The sequence below is a fragment of the Nomascus leucogenys genome, chromosome 16, assembly GCF_006542625.1.
Source record: "Nomascus leucogenys isolate Asia chromosome 16, Asia_NLE_v1, whole genome shotgun sequence".
NCBI lineage: Eukaryota > Metazoa > Chordata > Mammalia > Primates > Hylobatidae > Nomascus > Nomascus leucogenys.
The window spans coordinates 34009271-34032547 of record NC_044396.1 but is presented as its reverse complement, the minus strand read 5'-3'; the positions used below and the strand labels follow the sequence as shown (position 1 = coordinate 34032547).

Sequence of the window (23277 nt, the reverse complement as noted above, 5' to 3'; positions counted from 1 at the left end):
TAACCTGAGTCCTTGCTGACATCATTGAGCTGCTTTATCAACCAACCCTGGAGCTCACCCTTCCTTTGAACTTCCTGTTATGTGAGATAATGAGGTTCGTTATTATTTAAGCCAATATGAGTCAGGTTTTCTGTTACTTATAGCCAAAAGCATCCTGGCTGATACACTCCATTAGACCGTAATTACCTCAAGGGCAAGGGAATACAGATACTATCACTTAAGACCATCTCGTACTGCAAAAGTTCTGTACATAGTCTACAATCAATATATTATTGTTGTGATAATGTATATTGGGGTAATATGTGGGAAGGCTTTCCCTTTCTTAGTTCTAAAATACGATTAGCTGTAAGACATTACAGCCTAATGACTCAGGCGAGGAGAATTTTAATTAATCAGAGAATAACCTACAAGCAGAACTTAATCAAAAATAGAATACTCATTAGATTTGGAAATTGTTACACTTCATGAATGTCCTTTCATTAGGAGGCCTGACTTGAATCCTAGTCAAAGCATACAACATTGGAAACAATTCAGCTTAATTTTACTAATCTGGACATAAACCCTTAAAGGTGATTTTAGCAAATATACAACTGCTAGAGTTTATACCTCATTATTCTGAGAATTAAGCAAAATAATGTATGGAGAGCCTAGCACATATGTATATGTATGTATATGGTAAACATACTACATATAGATTTGGTTCTTGCTTATTTTCTCTTGTAGAATTGGATTTTTATTCAAAATAAAATGGTTCCCAACTTAAAATGATTCAACTTATGATTTTTTGACTTTAAAATGGTGATACACATTCAGAAGGAACTGTATTTCCAATTTTGACCTTCTCCTGGGCTAGTAATATACCGTACTCTCTTAAGATGCTGGGTGGCAGCAGCAAACTGTACCTTCCAGTCAGCCACTTGATCATGAGGAAAAACAACTAATGAGGTAGGCTAGGCTAAACTATGATGTTCAGTAGGTTAGGTGCATTAAATGCATTTTCAACGTATAATATTTTCAATTTAGATGGGTTGAAGAGCATTTGTAATGTATGAAATATGCAGTCATTTACTCTATGTGGTAATCTTGCTTTTGTTGACTAGAAGTCAGATTACAGTAAATACTAATATACATATGTTAAACTTCATTGGCTAGTTAATGCTTGGTTAGGTGGTTGATTTACTAATTCATTCTTTCATGTATATGAAGCAAGTAAGTTCAAGATCTAACCTCAACACAATAAGGTAGGCAGCAATAAAACTATCAACTAGAAATTAGAAGCTATAGTGTTTTTACTAAGCTACATCTACTTACCCAATCTTTGTGGGATTTGGTGATATTGATAATGCAATCAGAATGAAGATGAATAAAAAGAAAACAAAGATAGGGAAGGAAGTTTATGCCTTTGGGGCTGTAATTAGAAGGTAACTAATGTAATTAAAGGAGACAGGAAAAGATACTTAGTAACATCTAAAAGTGATGAGGAAACATGTAGAATGGGTGTCATGACAGAGTCAAGAATAATACTTAGTGAGTTATATCAAGCTAGGAGATTACAAAACCCTCCTGAACTATCACTAAGTATGCTGCTTTTAGTAACATACACTAACCAATACAACCAACTTCCAAATAGGATATGCTGAAGAATATTGAGCAAAACCCTCACCAGCTCAATCTTAAAAAATAAATGACTGGCAAGTTCGAAATTTCATAAGACAATTGGCTCAGCAAGGACTAAGACTGTAAATCAGTGACCTTTGTATGCACTAGTGTCTAAAGGAGTATTCCTACACACAGTTGTTCACAGCTCATGTTTGCTGAGAAATCTGTATCTGAAGATTTAAGCTATGTTTTTGTTCTGGACAATTAAACTAATTTGAGTGTGAATTTCTAATATCATATTTGTTGTGATGAATAAGGTAAACATGAGAATGTCAAAACATTCTCTCCAAGACACCACGAGGACCTCCAGGCAAACCCAGCCAGAATGACTGCCTACTGTCTGGATGAGAATTCAGGGTTTCAGGACGGGAAACTCCGGCCTACAGACGTCTTCCCTAAAGCCAGACAGGAGTGGGCTTAGACTACTTTTTGTAGACTGATAATTACTTTAAGAAGTCTGGGCCAGGTGCAGTGGCTCACGCCTGTAATCCCAGCATTTTGGGAGGCTGAGGCGCACGGATCATGAGGTCTGGAGTTCGAGACCAGTCTGCCCAACATGGTGAAACCCCGTTTCTACTAAAAATACAAAAATTAGCTAGGTGTGGTGGCGTGCACCTGTAATCCCAGCTACTCAGGAGGCCGAGGCAGGAGAATCACTAGAACCCGGGAAGTGGAGGTTGCAGTGAGCCAAAATTGCGCCACTGCACTCTAGCCTGGGTGACAGAGCAAGACTTCGTCTCCAAAAAAAAAAAGAAAAGTCTGAAGCAGGCCTTAACTAATCACTGGCATTTGGAGAAGCTCGAAACCAGGCTATGGGTTAAATTTAGTGCATTCCAAGGTGGAGCCAACACACCAAGAGAGCACAGGAGAGGCAAGAGGACGGCATCCACATTTCCTCAGAATCAGGACTGCATGAGTAGGTGATAAACCAATGAATCTGGCTGTTTTTTTTAACATTAGGCTTAATCTAGTATTATCTATATACAGTAAAATTTACCCTTTTTAGAGTGTAGTTCAGTGACTTCGACAAATGCAGTCATGCTTCTACCACCACAATTAAGATGTAACACATTTCCATTACCTCCCAAAATTCCCTCATGATACTTTGTAGTTAATCCCTCTCCATACCCCTAGCCCCTGCAACCACTCATCTGTTTTCTATCCCTATAATTTTGATTTTTCCAGAATGTCATATAAATGGAATCCATAGTATGTAGCCTTTCGAATGGTTTCTTTCACCAACCATCATGTAACTGACAATAAGGCCAGTGAGCCTGGGACACAACTGATGAACTGGAAAGTGGTAGGAATTGAAGTTGGAGAAGTGGAGGGGGCCAAATCATATAGGAGTTTGTGTGCCATGGCTAAATTTTTTGCATTTTATAGGAGGTGTGATGGGAAGCCATTGGAAGGTTTTGTGTAGTTGAGTAAGGTAATCAGATTAATTTTTCACACCTATAATCCCGGCACGTTGGGAGGCTGAGGTGGGAGGATTGCCTGAGCCCAGGAGGCTGAGGCTACAGTGAGTTGTGATTGTGCCACTGCACTCCAGCCTGGGTGACAGAGCAAAACTCTGTCTCAAAATAATATGTGAAAGAAAGAAGAGAGTGGAACAAAGGTAGAAAAAATGAGGCTAATTTAGAGGCTGCTGCAGTCATCTGGGTTAAAAATGATAGTGACTTAAACTAGAATGGTAAAATTGGAGGTGGTGAGAAGCAGTCAGGTCAGAGACATAATTTAGAGGAAGAGATGCTGGGACAAGGTGTAGCATGTGAGGGGGACTAGGGGTTCAAGGAAAGCTCCAAGGATGGTCTGAGCAACAAGGTAATGATGGTAACATTCACTGGGACAGAGGAAAGGACAGAAGAGGTAGGAGCAGGCATGGTAGGGAGGAGCAGGCATGGTAGGGGGATGCAGGGAACAAAGAGTTCCATAAATTTGGACATCATCAGCATATAGATGGTATTGAATCTTTCCCCTGATCATTTTGCATATCCATATCAACTTCTGATAGAGAAATTTCAATTAACAGTCTCTGTCCTGTTACCCTTTAATACAGCAAGTGAATGCACCAGGTAATGTATTCAATTTCCACTTCACTAAGTTTCTAGAGTCACATTTTTAAAAAATAAGATGATAAGCTATAAAGGCTCAAGTCTAGAGAGCTCTTCCATATCTTGCCTTTGTTTTCCACACAGGTAAGAACAACCTGAGTTTCATAAGAAGGACCACTCCCAAATTTCACATATACTTTTTTTCTCAGAATACCAATTCTGTTTGGTCAACTGCATTGGGCCAAATAGATTATGACTATAAACTTTAAAAAAATGATTACAATTTTTCTTGCTTTAAAATGTTTCCCTGTTTACTAGCACTTACAAATTAATGGGTGAAAAAGCATTTAGTAGTCCAAGTTTTCCACCTTATGAGATCAAGTTGATGCTGCTACGGTGAAGGAGTACCTTTTGCTTAGACAGACCCTTAGGTTGGGGAGAAGGTAATGGCAACATAATGTAGAAAAGCCAGAGGGTGTGAAGTGGGGATTTACTTTGTGTCTCCCTTCCCCAGGGAGCCCAATTATCCAAGACAAGACAGGAGCAGTGATCACACCACCCACTTTGCACATCCTAGGCCACTGCAATAGTGTTTGATGTACCAGATGATTATTCCTGTCCATCATTTATTCCAGTCATTTATTCATCTACCAATTTGACCATCATCAACACATTTCCTGAAAGTTTCTATCTTAAAATTTCATGCAAATTTGTCATCTATAAAATTGTATTTGCTTTAATATAAAAATGTCTTAATTTATCACTGAGTGCAGTTGACATTCAGTTAGATATAGTGAGACCACTATGTACAGTCATGCAGGTGTACACTGCACACCTCAGTGGGGTGCCTTCACACTGCAGTTATTGTGGATTTATTACAAAAATTTTCTGTCAGATGGCAGTAAAATGCCTTGAGGAAGAGGCCCTTTTGTTTTCTAATTTGTAAAGCTGTCATATGGGTGAACTCAAACTGAACTTTGAGTACCTTAGCATAGGAACTTGGCATAAGCCCGAACTAGCCTCATTATCTTATATATGAAGAAGCCAAGTCCCAAGAGGTGAAGAAACAAGGTCCCAAAGCTAGTTTAAAGCAAAATTGCATTTGATCCCAGTCTGCACTCTCACTCCAGCGTTACAGCAACATGCCACCTCTGTAAACAGTGCGTTGCTCTTTTCAGAGGTGTGGGTTACTGATGTGCTCTTTCATTTCTTTGCTCAGCCTTAGAAGAGACCTTTCCAAGATAGGTATCCCATGCTCCTTTTGACATTTGCCTCTACCATGAGTGGATACATAGATAGATATAAAGTTAGCTACACTGTACATGCCCAGTATTCAAAAAGGTGAAGTTGCTAGACTGTAAGCTCCATGAGAGCAAGAACCATGTCTGACATTCTCCTCATGTATCCTTAGCACCTAGCACACAGTCAATTTATACTTCATACAAGGAAATGTAATACTCTTCTGTAAGCTAATTTAGGCCATGCCCCTCAGGTTCCTACTGCACTCTCTTCTACAGCTAGGGCATATGTCAACGTAAAACCCTGAGAAGCACTGGAGTGGTCTCTAAGCTGCTTTCCACATTAATATGCTACAACTGTTTATTTTTGGTTGGGCTCATTCAACCTGGATCAGGAAGATCAGTTATAGAATCATAACAGCACTGGAGTGGATCTTGTAAGTCATAACCCAACGCCTTCATTTAACATAACCAGGAAACAGAGTTGCAAGGAAGTAACAGAATCCGTCCAGGTAGCTGCAGCAAACCTATACTATGGTTCATTCCTAAAACTCAGATTTTCTGACCACCAATTACATGATCTTCCCTAAATATCACAATACTTCCCCACCAATGAATGAATAATGATTGGAAACAAACAATGTCAGAGACATCGTGAACTAGAAAGGTATGTCCTTAAGAATGTTTTCCAAAGTCTTGTTTGAGTTGGGCAATGACAAATCATGAGTTTGAGAAGATAGACTATTTATTCTTTCCAAGCAAGAGGTACTAGTGAGATAGAAGAAGAGAAGATTAGTTAGTAAGACTATTAGAAGTCCTCAAATTTACTGAAAAACGGATATAAAGCTGGATTATAGTTGTTCTGTACATGAATGGTTAATTTAGAAAGCATAACTGGTTAGTCATACAGAAAACATGTATGTCTATTTACTCTGACTCCAAGCCAGAAATTCTGTGATTTAGGACATTAAAGTGATTATTTTAATGAAAAATATGTATTCTCTTGTAAACAGGATGTATTCTCAAGCTGCTATCTAAACAATAAAAGGAATTTATTAAGAAACAATACACTTTTCAGATTTTTAGCTTTATTTCAGAAATAAACCTTTAAAAGTAAAAACAATACTGGAACTTTATTTTAATAATATCCCAAGTTATGGGACTAAGTTGATGGTTCTGAAAGTTTACACAGTTGTTCTGTATACAGTCACGTGCTGCATGATGACATTTTGGTCAATAACAGACCACAAATATAATGGTGCTCCCAGAAGGTTACAACACTATGTTTTTACTGTACATTTTCTACGTTTAAATATACAGATACCATTGCATTACAATTGCCTATGGTATTCAGCAAAGGAACATGCTGTACACGTTTGTAGCCTGGGAGCAGGAGGCTTTACCACATAGCCTAGGTGTGTGGTAGGCTCTAGTATTTAGGTTTGCGTAAGTACATTCTGTGATGCTTGCACAGCAACAAAATCACCTGATGATGCATTTCTCACAACATATCCTTGTCATTAAGTGATGCATCACTGTACGTTCTATAATACAAAACTCTTTTTAACAGAACCAAATGAGTATATTACAGCGAGACTCCAGTGTTATCTATATTGTTTTGTTGACCCTTCCTCTCATATATAACTATTAAAGATAAAAATAACCTGTGGGACAACTATTTCTTTCTTATAAAATAATTCTATATTTAAAATAATAAGGAACTGCAAACAAGAAGTCTAAAATAATTTAAACCTACTATGGTATCAATTTCCCAACACAAACAATTTTGATTTTTCAAGTCTAGTAGATGGTGCTAGTGGATAATGTACTAAGGAAAGCAAAGCTGCATGTGCGCACATAGCTTCCATTTTGATGGCCTTCCATTTCCGAGCTGGGCCATAACACAGCAAAATGGCAGTGGCATATTATACCTGATCATGGCTGGCTTCAATGGAGCTTCCAATAGCATGGAAAGTCATCTGCACAGGGGCTAATGTCAGACAGGTCACACACTCTTTGCCACTTTGTCTATCACAGTAGTGAACCTATAACAGAACACACGCAATCCACTGAACACCATTTTCAGAGGGGACAAGATACAATAGGTCCTTTTTCAAAGGGTCTAGATTTCAGGAAAATTCAAATAATTTACACAGAACACACTTTAAATATTTAAAACCTTATTGAACCCCTTCAATATCTAGGACTTGAATCTATTAATTCCATCTTAAGTCTTTTTGAGGATTTAAGGGAGTTTAGGAAATGCTATGCAAATTGCTTTTACATTATAGCTAGTAGAAAAATTCACAACTAAATACTATACCTATCTTTCAAGTCCAGCTTTTTATAATACATGATCCATAAAGCGCTCAAGCATAAGCGTAAGTCAAAGTTCATCTGATTCTAATGTTACTTTGTCAACCTGAATTTTCTCTCTCTTTGACTCCATGTGTATGTGACTGCCACATAATTGGTACTGACACTCTTCTATTTCTACAGTATAGTCCCTACAAAACCACTGTTGAATATATATCAGTATATCATGTTCTGTTTGAAATTGTGACATTATAATCAAATTGAATTACATTGAAATGATTTGTAATGTGCAGACCAAAATAAAGTGGTCACAATATTATCTTTCATTTAGTTAAATACAACTAACCATTATTAAAGCCACATGTAAGACACTCCACATCAGAGGTAGGGTACATGGGGAAGGGGGAAGGGTTTGAGTCCATCTTCCTATTAAGAAAATTTCCATCCTTCCATTTATCCACCGTCAAAAACTTCCAGGTTTTTAAAATTGTAAGCTAATAAAGTAAAAAGGGCATCACTTTTGTAATAAAATTAATGAAAATATGCCTATAGAATAAAATAGGGTTCCTAGAAAATTGGTTTTATTAGCTATAACTTGCTCAATTTGTTAAATGTGTACAGATTTAGGATAAAGGCTTAAGTGAAAATCTTGAATTTGTGAGGAAGAAAATTAAAACACATACCTGAGTTAGTTCCTTGTCTTGGTTTTTATTCTATACCTGAGTTACTTCCTTGTCTTGGGTTTTATTCTAATTGCTGCATAATGTCCATATATTTTTATTGCAGAATATGGCCTACGTTTATTTTATCATGTATAATATGTATCTGACTGAAAATTACAATATGAGCCCTAGTCTAATGGCTTAATAATTCAAGTTTTTTTAAACCAGTAGGGTTGTTAAGAATGGCCATCATTTTCCCTGGAGGTAGGGAAGCTTCCTCCTGGGAATCTATAAAAGTAGTTTAGAGCTCAAATCAAGTCAACATAAAAGGCTTATTCCCAAAGTACTATAAAGATTTTGTTATAAAAAATATTTTTACCAAGTTAACCTTGGGGAAAAAGGTTTGACAACAGTTCTAATTCACCATCCTACACTTCCTGAGCAAATTAAAAGCTCAGTCAATGTATACGAGTTCAAGAATGTGGAAGTGTTGTTTACTACGCAGCAAGTAGGTATAAGGGGAAAAATGAAACTTATCACATAACAGGTTTATGTAAAAGCTAATAAATGCTGACACCAAAATAATAGCAACAGTTCACAACCATTTATGGCATGGTTAAACTATTATGTCTGATATAGTGCTATTATAAAACATGCTCTTTTAAAATTTAATAAAATATAATTACCCTTTCGACACCAACTGAAAGTCTGTATGAAAGACATGACAATCTCCTAAATATACAGTGACAGTAAACACACTTCTATGTCAGCTGACTTAATGTAGCTCTATTCTTTCTCCTAGAGAAATGAAAACTAGAAAGGACAAAAATAGGACAATTGCAGTCAAAAAAATAAACTTTAAACTTCGTTTCCATCAGTGACTCAGATACCATTAATGAGAGATATAACTTTTCTCTCAACTGTATACAATTCACTGTGAAGCCTGCAAGTGCTAATAAAACATTGTGTCCTACAGACATTCAATATTAGTGTGTTTACATATATAACTCATATATGAAAGATAAATGTAAAGGTGCAAGTTAGCACACAGCTCCAAAGATGTCACAGCACCCAATGATGTGACAGAGACTGCTAGCTGTCCTCCAAGATTCTTCCACAGTAATTCTTAGCCAGGCACTTGGAAGCTCAGAACAAAGACCATATTTCCCAGGCCCCCTTGCAACTGGCCCTATGACTAAGTAGACTATAAAAGAAAGAATTATGTGGCAGCTTCCTGAAAACTTTTAAAAGAGATTTCAAGTGCGTGCCTTTTGCTCTTTTTTACCCATTTTGCCAATCTGCTCTTTGGAGTATAGATATTATCATCTTGACCATGAGGACAAAGGCCAAAACCTAGATGAGAGTAGTGAGTTGGAAGGGACCTGGGTCCATGAGGACTTCATGGAACAGAACCATCATGCCAGCTGTAGCCTGCAAGCTTATGGACCTTTAAGTGACAAAAAAAAATCTCTATATTGTTTAAGCCACTGGGCTTTTTATCACTCACAAAAGAACCTAATCTCAGTGAGACTTTCTCCTATTGGCCTAGAATTGACACCAAGACTCATGGCCAAAACCAAAAGAAGCTCTAGAGAGCTGCCAACATTTAGGGCTAGGCTTTCTCCTGAACCCCCTTGTAAAAGTCAGTACAACTGGCCCAATCGCAAAGAACACACAAAGGAACAAAGGATGGGGTGGTGGTGTATCATCTGGATTGTCAGCCTGATGAGAAATACAGTATTTCCAGCTAGTGGGTAGCTCTAAGAGAATAGCTGATAGAGAGTGGGAATACCTGCATGAATGGGAGGCTGACATTTCACTCCCTGGTGGGAGGCTTGCTGAGAACCGAAACTGTAGGCCCTTTTTGAATAGAAATTTTGACCGAGTTTGCTGTATGTCCCTGGCAGTTTAGAAGCATATGAAAATACAGAAATTGGGCTTGGAGGTATCTGAGAACTTATTGAAGGAGTCCTAGGTAGGTAGTGTACCTGAAAAAACAAAAAGATAAAGGAAGATATGATCACTTCCTAACTCCATGGCCCTTGAAGAGCATGAGAGAATCCCAGCAGAAGCCAAGGGGCTACTCAGGCCAGCCAAAGTAACACTCACCAACAGAGGAGGTCAGAGCACAAACCACTGGTAAAGCCCAAAGAAAACGTGGCTGTCCCTCAGGGCCAGAGGGGGCCACTGACTCAAGACACATGGACATGGTGTACATGGAAAAGCACAATGGAGGCCACCAGGAGTAGAGGAAACCAGGACGAGTAGCAGCTTCCTCTACCCTAGTCACCTTCTAACCCTCCAGAGCAGTAAAGCCATGAAATAGACGTAAAGTGTGCAGGAAGGTGTCTCAGAGCCAGGTTAAGCTCCGATCCCACCAACCACAAATACATATGCTTGAGTGAGATGAGGAGTGAAAGAGATCAATGTACACTCTCCCTCCTCTAACTCTCTGGAGCCAAAATGAATGGCTTGCAATGGAAGGATATGAACTTGGAGTTTTACACTGACGCGTTAGATTTTTAAAAACTAAAAGCTAGCCAGAAAACTATGGAATTTGCCAAAGATATCACAAAGGAACATGAATGGGAGATGTGGCAAGGCACGGAGGAAGGGGGTGACTGGAGAAATATAAAATCATTCTGTGTTATATCCCCACTGCATTGAGACTGCTCAGTAAACCAGATAAAAATATGTGGGAAAAAACATGAAACTCTTGCTTAAGGACCCAATTTCAAATTAAACGTAATAATATGCTGATAAAAGACCTTAAGAAAAAGTCACATTTTACATACTCAACCAATGACTCATAAAGACAAGTTAAATATGGCTTTCTTCAGGTACATATTTTCTTCCTGGAAATAAAAATATCAGTGCTCATGAAACCGTGAATTAAAAAAATATGTAAATGACATTTTGAAATTCACTCTTCTAAGTCTAAAAATGCTTCTTATGATTCAAAGCATTTGCAGGAACCAGGAATCTTAGAACACTATATTAAAATAATTAGGGCAACAAAATTCCATTCATTGTGTCTGTAACACACAAATCTTCAGAACTGACTGGGTAAACTCTTTCTGCTAGAACAAAGCAGTGCGTTTCTACAAACGTGGCCCGAAAAATTCCAATACACAATGTCATAGGACCTTGATTTTGATGAAAGAAAAATGAATAAAGATAATTATAGAAAATTACAAAAGATGCATCACCCTATGTTTTGAAAACCAACAATAAAATCCTAAGGACCCTGCAACCAACTTAACAGACCCCCTCTGAGTCAAGGGGACCTCAGAGAAACCTGAAAAACTGAATTCCCAGCCATGACAGAAAGGGAGGTTGGATATGCGCAGTCATTGTAGGCATAACTAACCAACGTTAACATTGAAATAGAGGTCATAAGACTGATGAAACATGTTATTTGTGGCAATAAGATTCTAAGTTCCAACCTGACTCTAAGTTTCAACCATAGCATCAACATGACAGATGGCAGTCCCTGAAGGAAATTAAAATATTTTACCCTAATATATATTTATATGACATACCTTGAAATGGCCCTGCAAAGCAGTCTCTTGTGCGGGGAACGTGCACCTCTACAGAAACTCCATTAATGTGGCCAAGCCTCCCCTTTTTAGGCCTTTCCTGGGTCTAAGAGATTAAATGAGAGTCTTGGGCTGAGCACGGTGGCTCACACCTGTAATCCCAGTGCTTTTGGAGGCCAACAGGGGAGGATCCCTTGAGCCTAGGAGTTTGAGACCAACCTGGGCAACACAGGGAGACCCCATCTCTACAAAAAAAATTAGCCAGGTGTGGTGTGCCCAGAAGTTTGAGGCTGCAGTGAGCCATAACTGCGCCACTGTACTCCAGCCTCGGTGACAGAGCGAGACCCTGTCTCAAAAATATAAAAAATTTTAAAAATGAGAGTCTGGCAACTTTAAGGTCTGAAAAGAGACATTTACCATCTATTCTTTCTAAAGGCTGTCACCTATGAGGCTTCATCTATATAACAAGAACCTTGACCTCCACAACCACTCCCTTTATCTTAAGCATTTATTTCTAAACTGACTTCAAGTCTTTAGACAAAGCTTAACACTTTCAACCAATTGCCAATCAGAAAATCTTTGAATCCACCTACAACCTGTAAGCCACGCACCTCCTCCACTCCCCACCCAGCCCCTTCCACAGCTTCAAGATACTCTGCCTCCTTAGGTTGAACCAATATGCACCTTCCATGTATTGATTTGATTTTACCTACAATTCCTGTCTCCCTAAAATGTAACTCCAATGCCCAGGGCACACTTTCTCAGGACCTCTTGAGACTGTTCCTTGGGCTATGGTCACTCATTGGCTTAGAATAAACTTCTTTAAAAATACTTCAGAGTTTGGTTTATCAACAGTTTAAGATTTATTATTTGTAAATTACATCATTTTGCTGCCTTTGGTACTCTAAAATGTGAGCAACCAATCTTGATTTTTATAATGTCATAGAGCTTCTTCTGGATTTATAACACCATCAACTACTATAAATTGATATTTTGTTTCTTTCTCATGAATTTACAGAAACTATTCCACAGAAAGGTGAGTTATAAATTTCAATACATCAATTAAATAAGATGGCTTTCTTTGAAATTTGCAAATCTATAATTTTTAAGAAAAGTTTCCTAGTTTGATTTGTAATCTCATAAACCCAGATGAGATACTATACTTAAGATGGTATACTAAGTTTCCTAGTTTGATATGTACTCTTCTAAACCCAGATGAGATACTATACTTTTGCATTCTGATATTGACTTTGCCAGTCTAAAGACTTCCTTTTTCCTGAAGACAAAATCAGGAAGTATTCATAGAATCACTTCAAATATTCATAGAATTTAAGAAATAGACAAGGCACTATGGTTCACACCCGTAATCCCAGCACTTTACAAGGCCAAGGTGCGAGAACTGCTTGAGGCCAGGAGTTTGAGACCAGCATGGGCAGAGAGTGATGAGACCCTGTTTCTGTTTGAATGCATGAATGAACGTCTTAAACTACATAAAACGCTAGGTGTGTGAATTTTTTTCATGCTGTTTTGAAAATATGAGGGGCCATCCAAATAAAAATTTAAATTTCCTACCCCCAGCTCCGAAAATAAGTTGAGTCAAACTACTTCCTGCAGAGCTAAAAGTCCTTGATGTTCCATGACTACTAATTTTACTAATCTCAGCAGGGAACTGGGTGAACTGCTTGTCTGTCAGATGTTTTTAATGGCCACCCCCTATGGAACAAAAATGAGGGTATAAAAAAGACCTATGTTTAAAGAAAGTTGCTTGTTAGATCATTAAGGTACGTGATACATAGCACAATCACTGTGTTAAGAAAACATATTTGATTAGTACACCTCAGATTCATTAACTGTGGAGCTGACTTCACAGCAGTAGGTAGCAATTCCACTGTAGCTACTGCACAGAAGCCTTGCACAGAAGAGTACAGGCAGCAAGGAGCTGAAGAGTGACAGTTGAACACCAAATCTTAGGAGATTCAAAACATGCTTGATTCTTGTGGCATCTGCACCTCAGTTGTACAAAGTTGTACAAATAAAGACCTAAATCTTTATTAAGACAAAATAGCATGTTCTTGGCAAGGCACAAAGCAGCTTTCTTTCATAAATATTGACCTAAATAAGTAGATTAAGTTGGTTTCAAAACTTTCTTAACTACTACTTTTTTCGATCACTTGATGACATGTAAATTATTGTATTTATTTGAGTTAACTACAGTCAACAGTACAAATCTACATGTTAGTTCTATTTATAACTAATGAATTAATGTATAAATAAAATTAATTTATGCATGAAAAGTATATAGAACTGTAGCTAGCTCATGATTAGTATTAATAATAAATATCAGATAGTCTTACTACAACACATCCACTCATAATGTAATAAAATAAATGACAAGATATATAATTATTGAGACTAATATTAATGAGAATAATATCTGTTACTGTCTCTTCAGTTTTTTTCCCAATCCTTTCCATAACCAACAAACACCATATCCACTCCTTTGTAACAAAAATATGAACATACATTTAACATGCTTGGTCATGTACCAGTGTTTTAGTTGATGCATAATCTGTTTCACTCTAAATGCAATATGCTTGTTACATTAATGCCTCTAAAGGGACATGGATAAATTAATGAATGAAATTATATTACACAGACTGAGACACAACTTGGAATTATCTTTTCTCTCTTTTAAAAATCCTATGTTTTAGATACGCTTTGAAAATTACATGCTTATACATGCTTATATTTGATAATCAAAATCTGGCAGTAATGTATAAAGATTTATTTTTTTGTGCAAGCCACGGATAAAAATTGTCTAACAAATGAAACAGATGTGTTGTCAGCATTGTTTAGGGGGATAATAACATTCTTACTGTAAGTGACAAGCATGTACAGTGACAAGCATGTACATGACAAAAATCCTAAACATTTGCTCTTTGCTTTTTTTTTTTTTTTTTTTTGAGACGGAGTCTCACTCTGCCGCCCAGGCTGAAGTGCAGTCGTGTGATCTCGGCTCACTGCAAGCTCCACTTCCCGGGTTCAAGCCATTCTCCTGCCTCAGCCTCCCAAGTAGCTGGGACTACAGGCGCCCACCACCACGCCTGGCTAATTTTTTGTATTTTTAGTAGAGATGGGGTTTCACCGTTTTAGCCAGGATGGTCTCGATCTCCTGACCTCATGATCCGCCCACCTCGGCCTCCCAAAGTGCTAGGATTACAGGCGTGAGCCACCGCCCCTGGCCTGCTCTTTGCTTTTTAGTTTCCGTTAACTATGCCAGTGAAGGTCTAGGGAGGCAGCTAATGAGGACATAAATTACACTTACACACACACAAACAATTGTTTTAGTTTTACATTTCCATCGAAAGAAAACATTAAGTGATTCTTTAACAGTTTCATGTCTACCAGAAAAGGAACTTCCCTATTTTGCAGTGCGCACCCATGTTTTGACATACCTATATACATCATTTACATATGTAAAAGAAGCCACATTAAATGGTAGAGGGCTTTGTAAATAATTAACCTTTTAATAAGAAAAATTATTTTCAACATTAAAGGAAAATTATGGTTACATAGGCAGTCAGTATACCATCAAACTAATACAAACTCTTCTCTCTATGGGGCAAACTCTACTATTTCTAATGTATTACAATTCTATTGTATTGAATATCACTTCAAAAAATAGGTATCAAACACAGGACCTTACAAATCTTATTATATGCTGGCTTAATTCATAACGGCATTTAATTTTTTTTACAAAAATATTTTAACATGGTGCTTTCTACTCAGGAATTACAGATTTTCAAGATATATAATATATATTTGAATTTAAAATAGTTACATTTATGATGACAGACCATTTATGATTTCCACATCCAGACAAGATTAGATAGATTAACTTTTTCTTATTTTTCCTGCTTAACTACAAAAAGCTCTGGACGTTATATATAAAATAAGCATAATTCCAAAATGTGGAGAGAAGGAGGAAGACTGACTAGGGGTCAGTCTTTGGGACCCAAGGAATAATACAGTGGTGAATTCCTAAGTTTTCTTTTTGCTTTACATATCCTGGGCTGGGTACCAGAAAAGCCAGCAACTTGAGAATGCCAATGGGTATAGGTGGGAAAAAAAAGCCCTAAGAAAGTCTGCTCTTTCTAACCAAAGGACCAGAAAAATAATAATATAACAACATATAAATCTTTTAGGCAATAACTGCCCTACTCCATGGAAACACCATGGAAAAAATGGCAGATCCACCTCCATCCTCAACAGCAAAAGTCAATTTGGAAGCCTACACTTTCACCTCACCAGACTGTAATGAGGTGACCCAATTTCCTTGCTAAAGTTGTGACAGAGAAGGCCAAATGGAGAGTTAGGATTTTCATCCCTGTTGGATCCCTGGACAGTCACCTGCATCTGGTGATGATGGGGCATCCTACTCCTCCTTGCCAGGGTGGTGTCAGTACAGGCATGATGGAAGGTCAGGACTTTCACCACCACCCAGCTATAACAATATCCCTCCTCCCAAGATGATGTCAACAGAGGCTAGGTGGAAAATGTGAACTTCCAGTAACAAGGCAGCACCCCTATTCCCTAACTGGTACAATGTCAGAGGAGGCTTACTGAAACAGAAATTTTAGGAACACAGTACTCAAAATGTCCAAAATTCAGTAGAAAATCACCCTTATACTAAGAACCAGAATAATCTCAACTTGAATGAGAAAAGGCAATCATCAGATGCCAACAAGATGTCACAGATGATAGACTTATCTGACAAGTATTTTAAAGTAGCCATCATAAAAATGTTTCAATAAGCAATTACATACACACTCTTGAAACAGATTTTACAAAATAGTCTCACGAAAGAAATACAAGGTAACTCAGTAGATGGGCTTCATAGCAAAATGGAAAGAACAGAAGAAAGTACCACTGAACTTGAAGATAGAAAAATATAAGCTCCCCAATCTGAAAAACAGAGAAAAAACAGACTGAGAAAAAAACAAATAGTTCTTCAAGGGTCTGTGAGATCATAACATCTAATCTGATGACTTGTGTCATCAGAGTCCCAGAAGGAAAAGAGATGAGTGGGACTGAAAAAAATTCGAAAAAATAATGGCTTAAAATTTACCCAGTTTTGGTAAAAGATAAACCTACACCTTTAAGAAGCTGGGTAAGCCCCAGCAAGATAAAAACAAACAAATCAACACACAATCAAGCTTCTGAAAATTAAAGGCTAAGAAAAATCTTGAAAGAAGTGAGAGAGAAACAACTCCTGACCTACAGAAGTAAAAGAATGACAGTAGTTTCTCAACAGAAACCACGGACGCCAGAAGGAAGAGGCATAACGTTTTCCAAGTACTGAAAGAACTGTCAGCCCAGATTTTTATATCCAGAAAAAATATCCTTGAGGAAGAAAGGAAAACCCAAAACATTCTCAAATACAAGGAAACAGTTTGTCACCAGCATACCTACCCTGAAACAATGGCTAAAATTAAGTTATTGAAACAGTAAGGAAATGATAAAAGCAGGAAGAACAAAAATGAAAAAGAGTATGAATATTGGTAAATACAACAGGTTTCTCTTCTCTTTTTGAAGTTTCTAAACTATATTTGACATTTGAAGTAAACACTATAGCACTTTCTAATGTGGTTCTAAAAGCACGTAGAGGAAATATGTTATAAAGAGTCACATAAAGAGCACTGAGATGGGCACAGTATCACTTCTGTGATAGTCTTACCAAAAATGCACAACCTCAGTATAACCATTTGAAAACACCAGGAAAACTCAAATTCAAGAACATTTTACGAAATAAGTAATTGATTTTCTTCAAAAGGGTTAAGATTGTGAAAGACTGAAGAACTGATACTTGATTGGAAGAGACTTGAGAGACTTGACAACTAAATGCAATGTGGATCCTAGACTGGATTCTGGACCAGAAAAAGGACATTAGTAGGAAAACTGGCAAAATTTGAATAAGATCTGTACATTAGTTAAGAGTATTATATCATTTTAAATTTCCTGGTAGTGATAATTATACTACGGTAATATAACCAGTAACAATAAAGTCAGTACTATTTTTTTTTACTTTTCTGAAAGTTTAAAATCCCTTTTTAAGGGCATTTACAATACGAAATAAAATCATTAGTGCTATGAATTAAGGAGACTTGAAAGTAGCCAAGAGCCTATTAAGAATAGATAATAAACTTAAGTGTTTCTTTGCAGGCTGGAATTTTATATTTAAAGAGTCTTCAATCAATGAAAGAAGGGAATCTGTGGGGACTACATTTTCTCTTAATTAGAAAAACAAAGTCAGTGGGGCAATGTGGTACTGTCTACCTCTGATATGGAAAGGAAAAAGGGTGCAGAAAAAATTTCTCGTATAAAGGCCTGGAAACTTGTAATATTGAAAGCTTCATGGAAAAAGTGGAGTAAAAGCTTTCTCCTTAAGTCAGAGTTTTAGAGGAAAAAAAAAAAATAGTAACATAGGCCTATGCATGAGAATCACAGTAATGGGGACCAAGAAACTTAAACCAAGAAATATCAATATTTGCAAAAGATAAGAAGAAATAAGTTGGTGCTTAAACTACAAATCCAAACTGGTAGCAAATACCACTACTTATGACAGATTCTTTTTTAGATAGTCCTATTTTTACTCTAAGAAAGCATTTCTACCACTACCTCAACCTTCTCCCCTATCATTCACTTCATTGCAAAAAGTTTGCACTAAAGCCACCCTAACAGGGAACAGTAACCACATAAATACCAACTCTATTAGGTTTTTCCGTGCAGCATTTGACACAGAATTTGATGGACAGTCAGGAGAGACTACTGCCCCAGAAACTAAGAGAAAAGAAAGTCCAAGAGGAAAGAAGTTTGGATTTGAGTCCAGCCAGATTAAGTGCATCAGAAAATAAAACGCAAAACTATTCAGAGGACTGTAAACAGAATCCAAAGTCTCTATAATGTATCATTCACAAATGTCAAGATGCAATCCATCATTACTTGCCATAGAATAAACAGAAAAAGGTGATTTATACTCAAAAGAAAAGGCAATCAATAGACACCAAACTCAATACATCTCTGATGTTGAAATCATGGGGATAAAAATGGTGTTTAATGCACCTATGTAACTATATTTGAGAATGTACAGGAAAATATATCTGCAATTAATGAATGGATAGAAAATCTCTGCAGAGAAACAGAAACTAATGAAAAGGACCATATAGAAATTCTAGAAATGAAAAATATAATTATGCAAAGTAAAAAAAAATTTACTGGATTAAGGAGACACGAGTCACTGAACTTATAGATCAATAGAAATTGTACAATCTGGGCCAGGTGTGGTGGCTCATGCCTGTAATCCCAGCACTTTGGGAGGCCAAGGCAGGTGGATCTCTTGAGGTGAGGAGTTCAAGACCAGCCTGACCAATATGGTGAAACCCCATCTCTACTAACAATACAAAAATTAGCCAGTTGTTATGGTGGGTGCCTGTAGTCCCAGCTATTCAGGAGGCTGAGGCAAGATAATCGCTTGAACCTGGGAGGCGGAGGCTGCAGTGGGCTGAGATTGCACCACTGCACTCCAGCCCTGGGCGATAAAGTGAAACTCCATTGAAAAAAAAAATTGTACAATCTGAAACTAAGAGGAAAAAAACAAATAACGCCTCAAGGAATCTGTGGGACAATATCTAAAATGCATGTAAATGAAGTCCTAGGAGGAAAAAGAGAGAAAAAAGGAGACAGAAATTATTTAGGGAAAAAAATGGCCAAAAATTTCCCAAATTTGATTAAAATAATAAATATACAGATTAAAGAAAAAAGAGATATACAGTGAGATGAATGGTGTATCCTAAAAGATATGTCCAAGTGTGTAGCCTTGGTATCTTTGAATGTGACGTTATTTGAAAATAAAGTCTTTGCAGATGTAATTAAAGATCTGGGAATAAGATCATACTGAATTTCGGGTAGACTCCAAATCTAATAACAAGTCCCCTTATAAGAGACAGCAAAGAAGAATACACATACACAAAGGAGAAGGCCATCTGAAGGTGGAGGCAGAAACTGGAATGATGAATCTACAAACCAAGGAAAACCAAGAATTGCCAGCAGCCACAAAAAGTTAGAAAAGAGGCACAGAACAGATTCTTCCTCAGAGCCTCTAGAAGGAACCAACCCTGCTGACACTTTGATTTCAGACTTCTGGCCTCCACAACTGTGGGACAATAAATTTCTTTTGTTCAATCCATTGTGTTTTTATATAATCAATTATGTAATGAATATCTTACATTTAGAGATTTTCCCATATTTTGAATTATTTTATTTGAACAGATGTCAAGTTTACCAGTTAGTAATTAATTAGTCAATTCAACGAATATTTTAAAAGAATTGGTAGAGTTCCAGCTTCTGACAACAGGAGAATGAATTCACTGGATAACGTCTTTTGCAGATATCAAAGTAAAATACAGACAAAATAAAAAATATCTGAAGATACTAGAACGTTACCAAAATCAAGCAGATACCAGGGCAGAGATTTCCCTTGAAAGATCAAAATGTATGCAGTAAGAATTATGAGTTTATGACTTCTTTTTTCATCTTGTGCTTCTTATAGTTCTACTGGTGGAAAACTGCAGTCTTACCCACTGGAGGACGCAGAGGAAAGAGTTTAGGGTTGGCAAATGAGCTAGACATTTTGGGAAGAAATCCCAGGAGAAAGCTGCAGAAGTGGCACAACTTTAAATCTGAATCTTTTACCCAAATTCCAGCTGACTGCTAAACTTCACATGCACAAGGGAGATCTTGGAAGGCCCAATGGAAAAGTAGGCAGAAACCAGTGAGAACTGGTTGAGATTTGAAAGTCTGCTACTTTCTGAATAGAGTGCAGTCCCTAATCTGAATGCAGCTCAAATGATTGAACGCTAAAGCTTTATAGGCCTGTAGTATCAGTGGGTGTGTGACTGGCAGACCAGCTAGAAATTTAGAGGAGGAAATGCTAGAAAGAAGAAAAGGCAAAGAAAGTGGGCCCCAAAACATGAGCATAAACTCAGCCCAAATAATTGGCTTTCACTATATGACGCAGGCACAGAGGAGACCATAAGAGAAAATGCTGCAGTTATAAGGTAGAAATACTGAGTAGAGTATATCAGCTGAGGGATACCACCATGAGGAAGATAAAGCTTGCAGCAGTTTTAGCTTAAGCAACTTAACCAAAAACCAAAACCAAAATAAAAATATTAATCTGGGGAAGAAATGATGATCCAGAGTTGCAACATGTTATCCACAATGTCCATTTTTCAAACAGAAACTAAAGACATGCAAAAATCAGGAAAAAGGTAAACCACACTCATGAATAAGGCAGTCAACAGAAATTGACTCCTAATGGGCCCAGCTGTTGGATTTAGTTGACAAAAAACTTCAAAGCAGGTATGATATAGATGTTCAAAGAATTAAACGAAAATATAATCTCAGTAACTATGCAGATATGGAATCTCAACAGAGAAAAGGAACTATAAAAAGCAACCAAACGGAAATGTCAGATGTGAAAAATACAACAAAATGAAAAATTTATTATAGGGGCTCAACAGCAAACTGGAGAGGATGGAGGGAAGAATCTGTAAGAATCCAAAACTTGAAGCTAGATCAATAGAAATTACATAATCCCAAAGACTAAAGAAAAATAAATGGAGCCTCTGAAGCCTGTGGGAGAATAACAGGAGATATAACATATGTGCAACTGGAGTTCTAAAAGGAAAGGAGAAAAAGGTAGAAAACTTTTTTGGAAAAAATAGTGGTCCAAAACATTCCAAAAATGGTTAATAAAAAACACACCACTATTTTACAGTTCTAAGAAGCTAAATGTATCCCAAACTAGATTAAAAACACTCCTACATGTACCATCATCAAATTGGTGAAAAACAAAGACATATAAAGTATCTTAATGCTTTAAGTATTAAGAGGAGAGATTCCTTGCTTAAGCCTAGACAAAACACAACACATGACATACATGGTCCTGTAACAACTGGCTATCCTATGAGAAAAAAAATAAATTTCCACTCTTACCCCATACCATACATTAAAAATTAACTTTAAGTGGGTCTTAGGATTAAATATAAAAGCCAAAAGCATTAAATGTCCATAAGAAAACTTAAGATAAAAAGTCTTTGTGATCTTAGGGGTAGTCAAAAGATTCCACAGATGAGACTAATAAGGCATAAACCTTAGGGAGGAAAACTGAAAATTTTACTTCATTGAAATGGAAAAACCTCTGTTTTTCAAAGGATCACATTAAGATAACAAAAAGACAAGTCATAGGGAGGGAGATAATATTTGTAATGCAAATTACTTATGGCCAGGATATAAAGAACTCTTGTAAATCAATAATTATGGGGGAAAATCCCAATTAGAAACTGAGTAAAAGATGTGGACACTTGGCAAAGATACACAAATGACCAATAAGCACATGAAATGAAGCTCATATCATTTGTCCTCAGTGAAATACAAACTAAGATATCAACGAGACACCATTATACTCTCAATAAAATAAGACTGACCATATTAACACGTACAACCCTCATACATTGCTGGTAGGAATGTAATGTATGTAATACATTAAAATAGAATCTGAAAGTTTCTTATAACATTGTATATATACTTACCATGTGATCCAGCAATTCACTCTAAGGTATTTTCCCAAGAGAATTGGAAACGTATGTCTGCACAAAATACTGTAAATGAATGTTCATAAACAGCTTTATTTATAATGGCCCCAAAGTGAAAACAACCCAAATGTCCATCAACAGGCAAACTGAAACAATTTGTGGTACATATACATACAATAAACTAATTCTTAGCAATAAAAACTACTGATACATGGAATGCGTGTGAATTTCAAAATATACTGAGTGAAAGATGCCAGATACAAAACTGTGAATACTGTGTAATTCCACCTATATGAAATCAGTGAAAAGGCAAAACTAATTTTTAGTGCCAGAAAGGATTTTGTGGTTGTCTGGAGGTGAGGAAAATCGGTGGCAAGGGCGGAGGCAAATCTTTTGCAATAACGAGTCCCATCTTGATTATGGTGGTAGTATACATTTTGGTGACTACATACATTTTTCAAAACTCATCAAACTGTACAATATGGGTGTGTTTTATCGCATGTAAATTATACATCAATAAGGTTGATTAAAACACTTAAGTGTAGTTATCTCTGACACAACTGAAGACACTAAGTCATGGTTTATATTTTGCATAATCATAATTAACCTCACAATTAACTAATTTCCAAGCAACTGTTACATTAGGAGCTTAACACCATTTGAATTTATTGTATGTGTTCAGATGTGTTTATCTGCCCTTGCACCTACACCAAACCCTCCCTTCTTCCACACTACCATTCTGATGTTAGCTCATTGAGGGCAGAAACCCTGGCTATCACTTTCATGTTACATACTCAGTGCCAAGTCGTGTACCTGGTCCATGGCAGATGCTCAATACATACTGGTTGAATTCATGAACAAATGAATCCCTTACATGTTAGTATGCATCTGGAATCTCTTGTAGGCCTTTGTCCATTCTCCCTGGGCAATATTAACTGTTTCTATGGCTTCAGTTACATCTATACACTGATGACTCTCAAATCTGTATGTACTATGTTCTCTTACTGATCACTAGACCAATTTCAACTGCCTACTGGACAAATCCATGTGAATGTCCCACAAGCAATTCAAATTCCACGTTTAAAATGGAACTCATTAAGTTCCTCTATATTCATCTCATCCATAGTAAAAATAAAAGTTTGCCTAAAACATCT

The 23277-nt window shown here is 37.0% G+C and overlaps 1 protein-coding gene across 13 annotated transcripts in view; it reads right to left on the bottom strand.

Moving 5' to 3' along the window:
* STAU2 (staufen double-stranded RNA binding protein 2) overlaps positions 1 to 23277 on the bottom strand; it is a 341584-nt gene that overhangs the window by 99186 nt on the left and 219121 nt on the right. For 9 of the 13 annotated variants that reach the window (XM_030795237.1, XM_030795231.1, XM_030795239.1 and 6 more), the window contains one exon: positions 6883 to 6996. The exons of 3 other annotated variants lie outside the window; for them this stretch is intronic. In XM_030795237.1, coding sequence (XP_030651097.1) covers positions 6883 to 6996 — 114 coding nt within the window. Of the gene's footprint in view, positions 1 to 6882; positions 6997 to 9538; positions 9918 to 23277 lie in introns of those variants that run through there. One more of the 13 variants, XM_030795233.1, reaches the window with a different exon arrangement.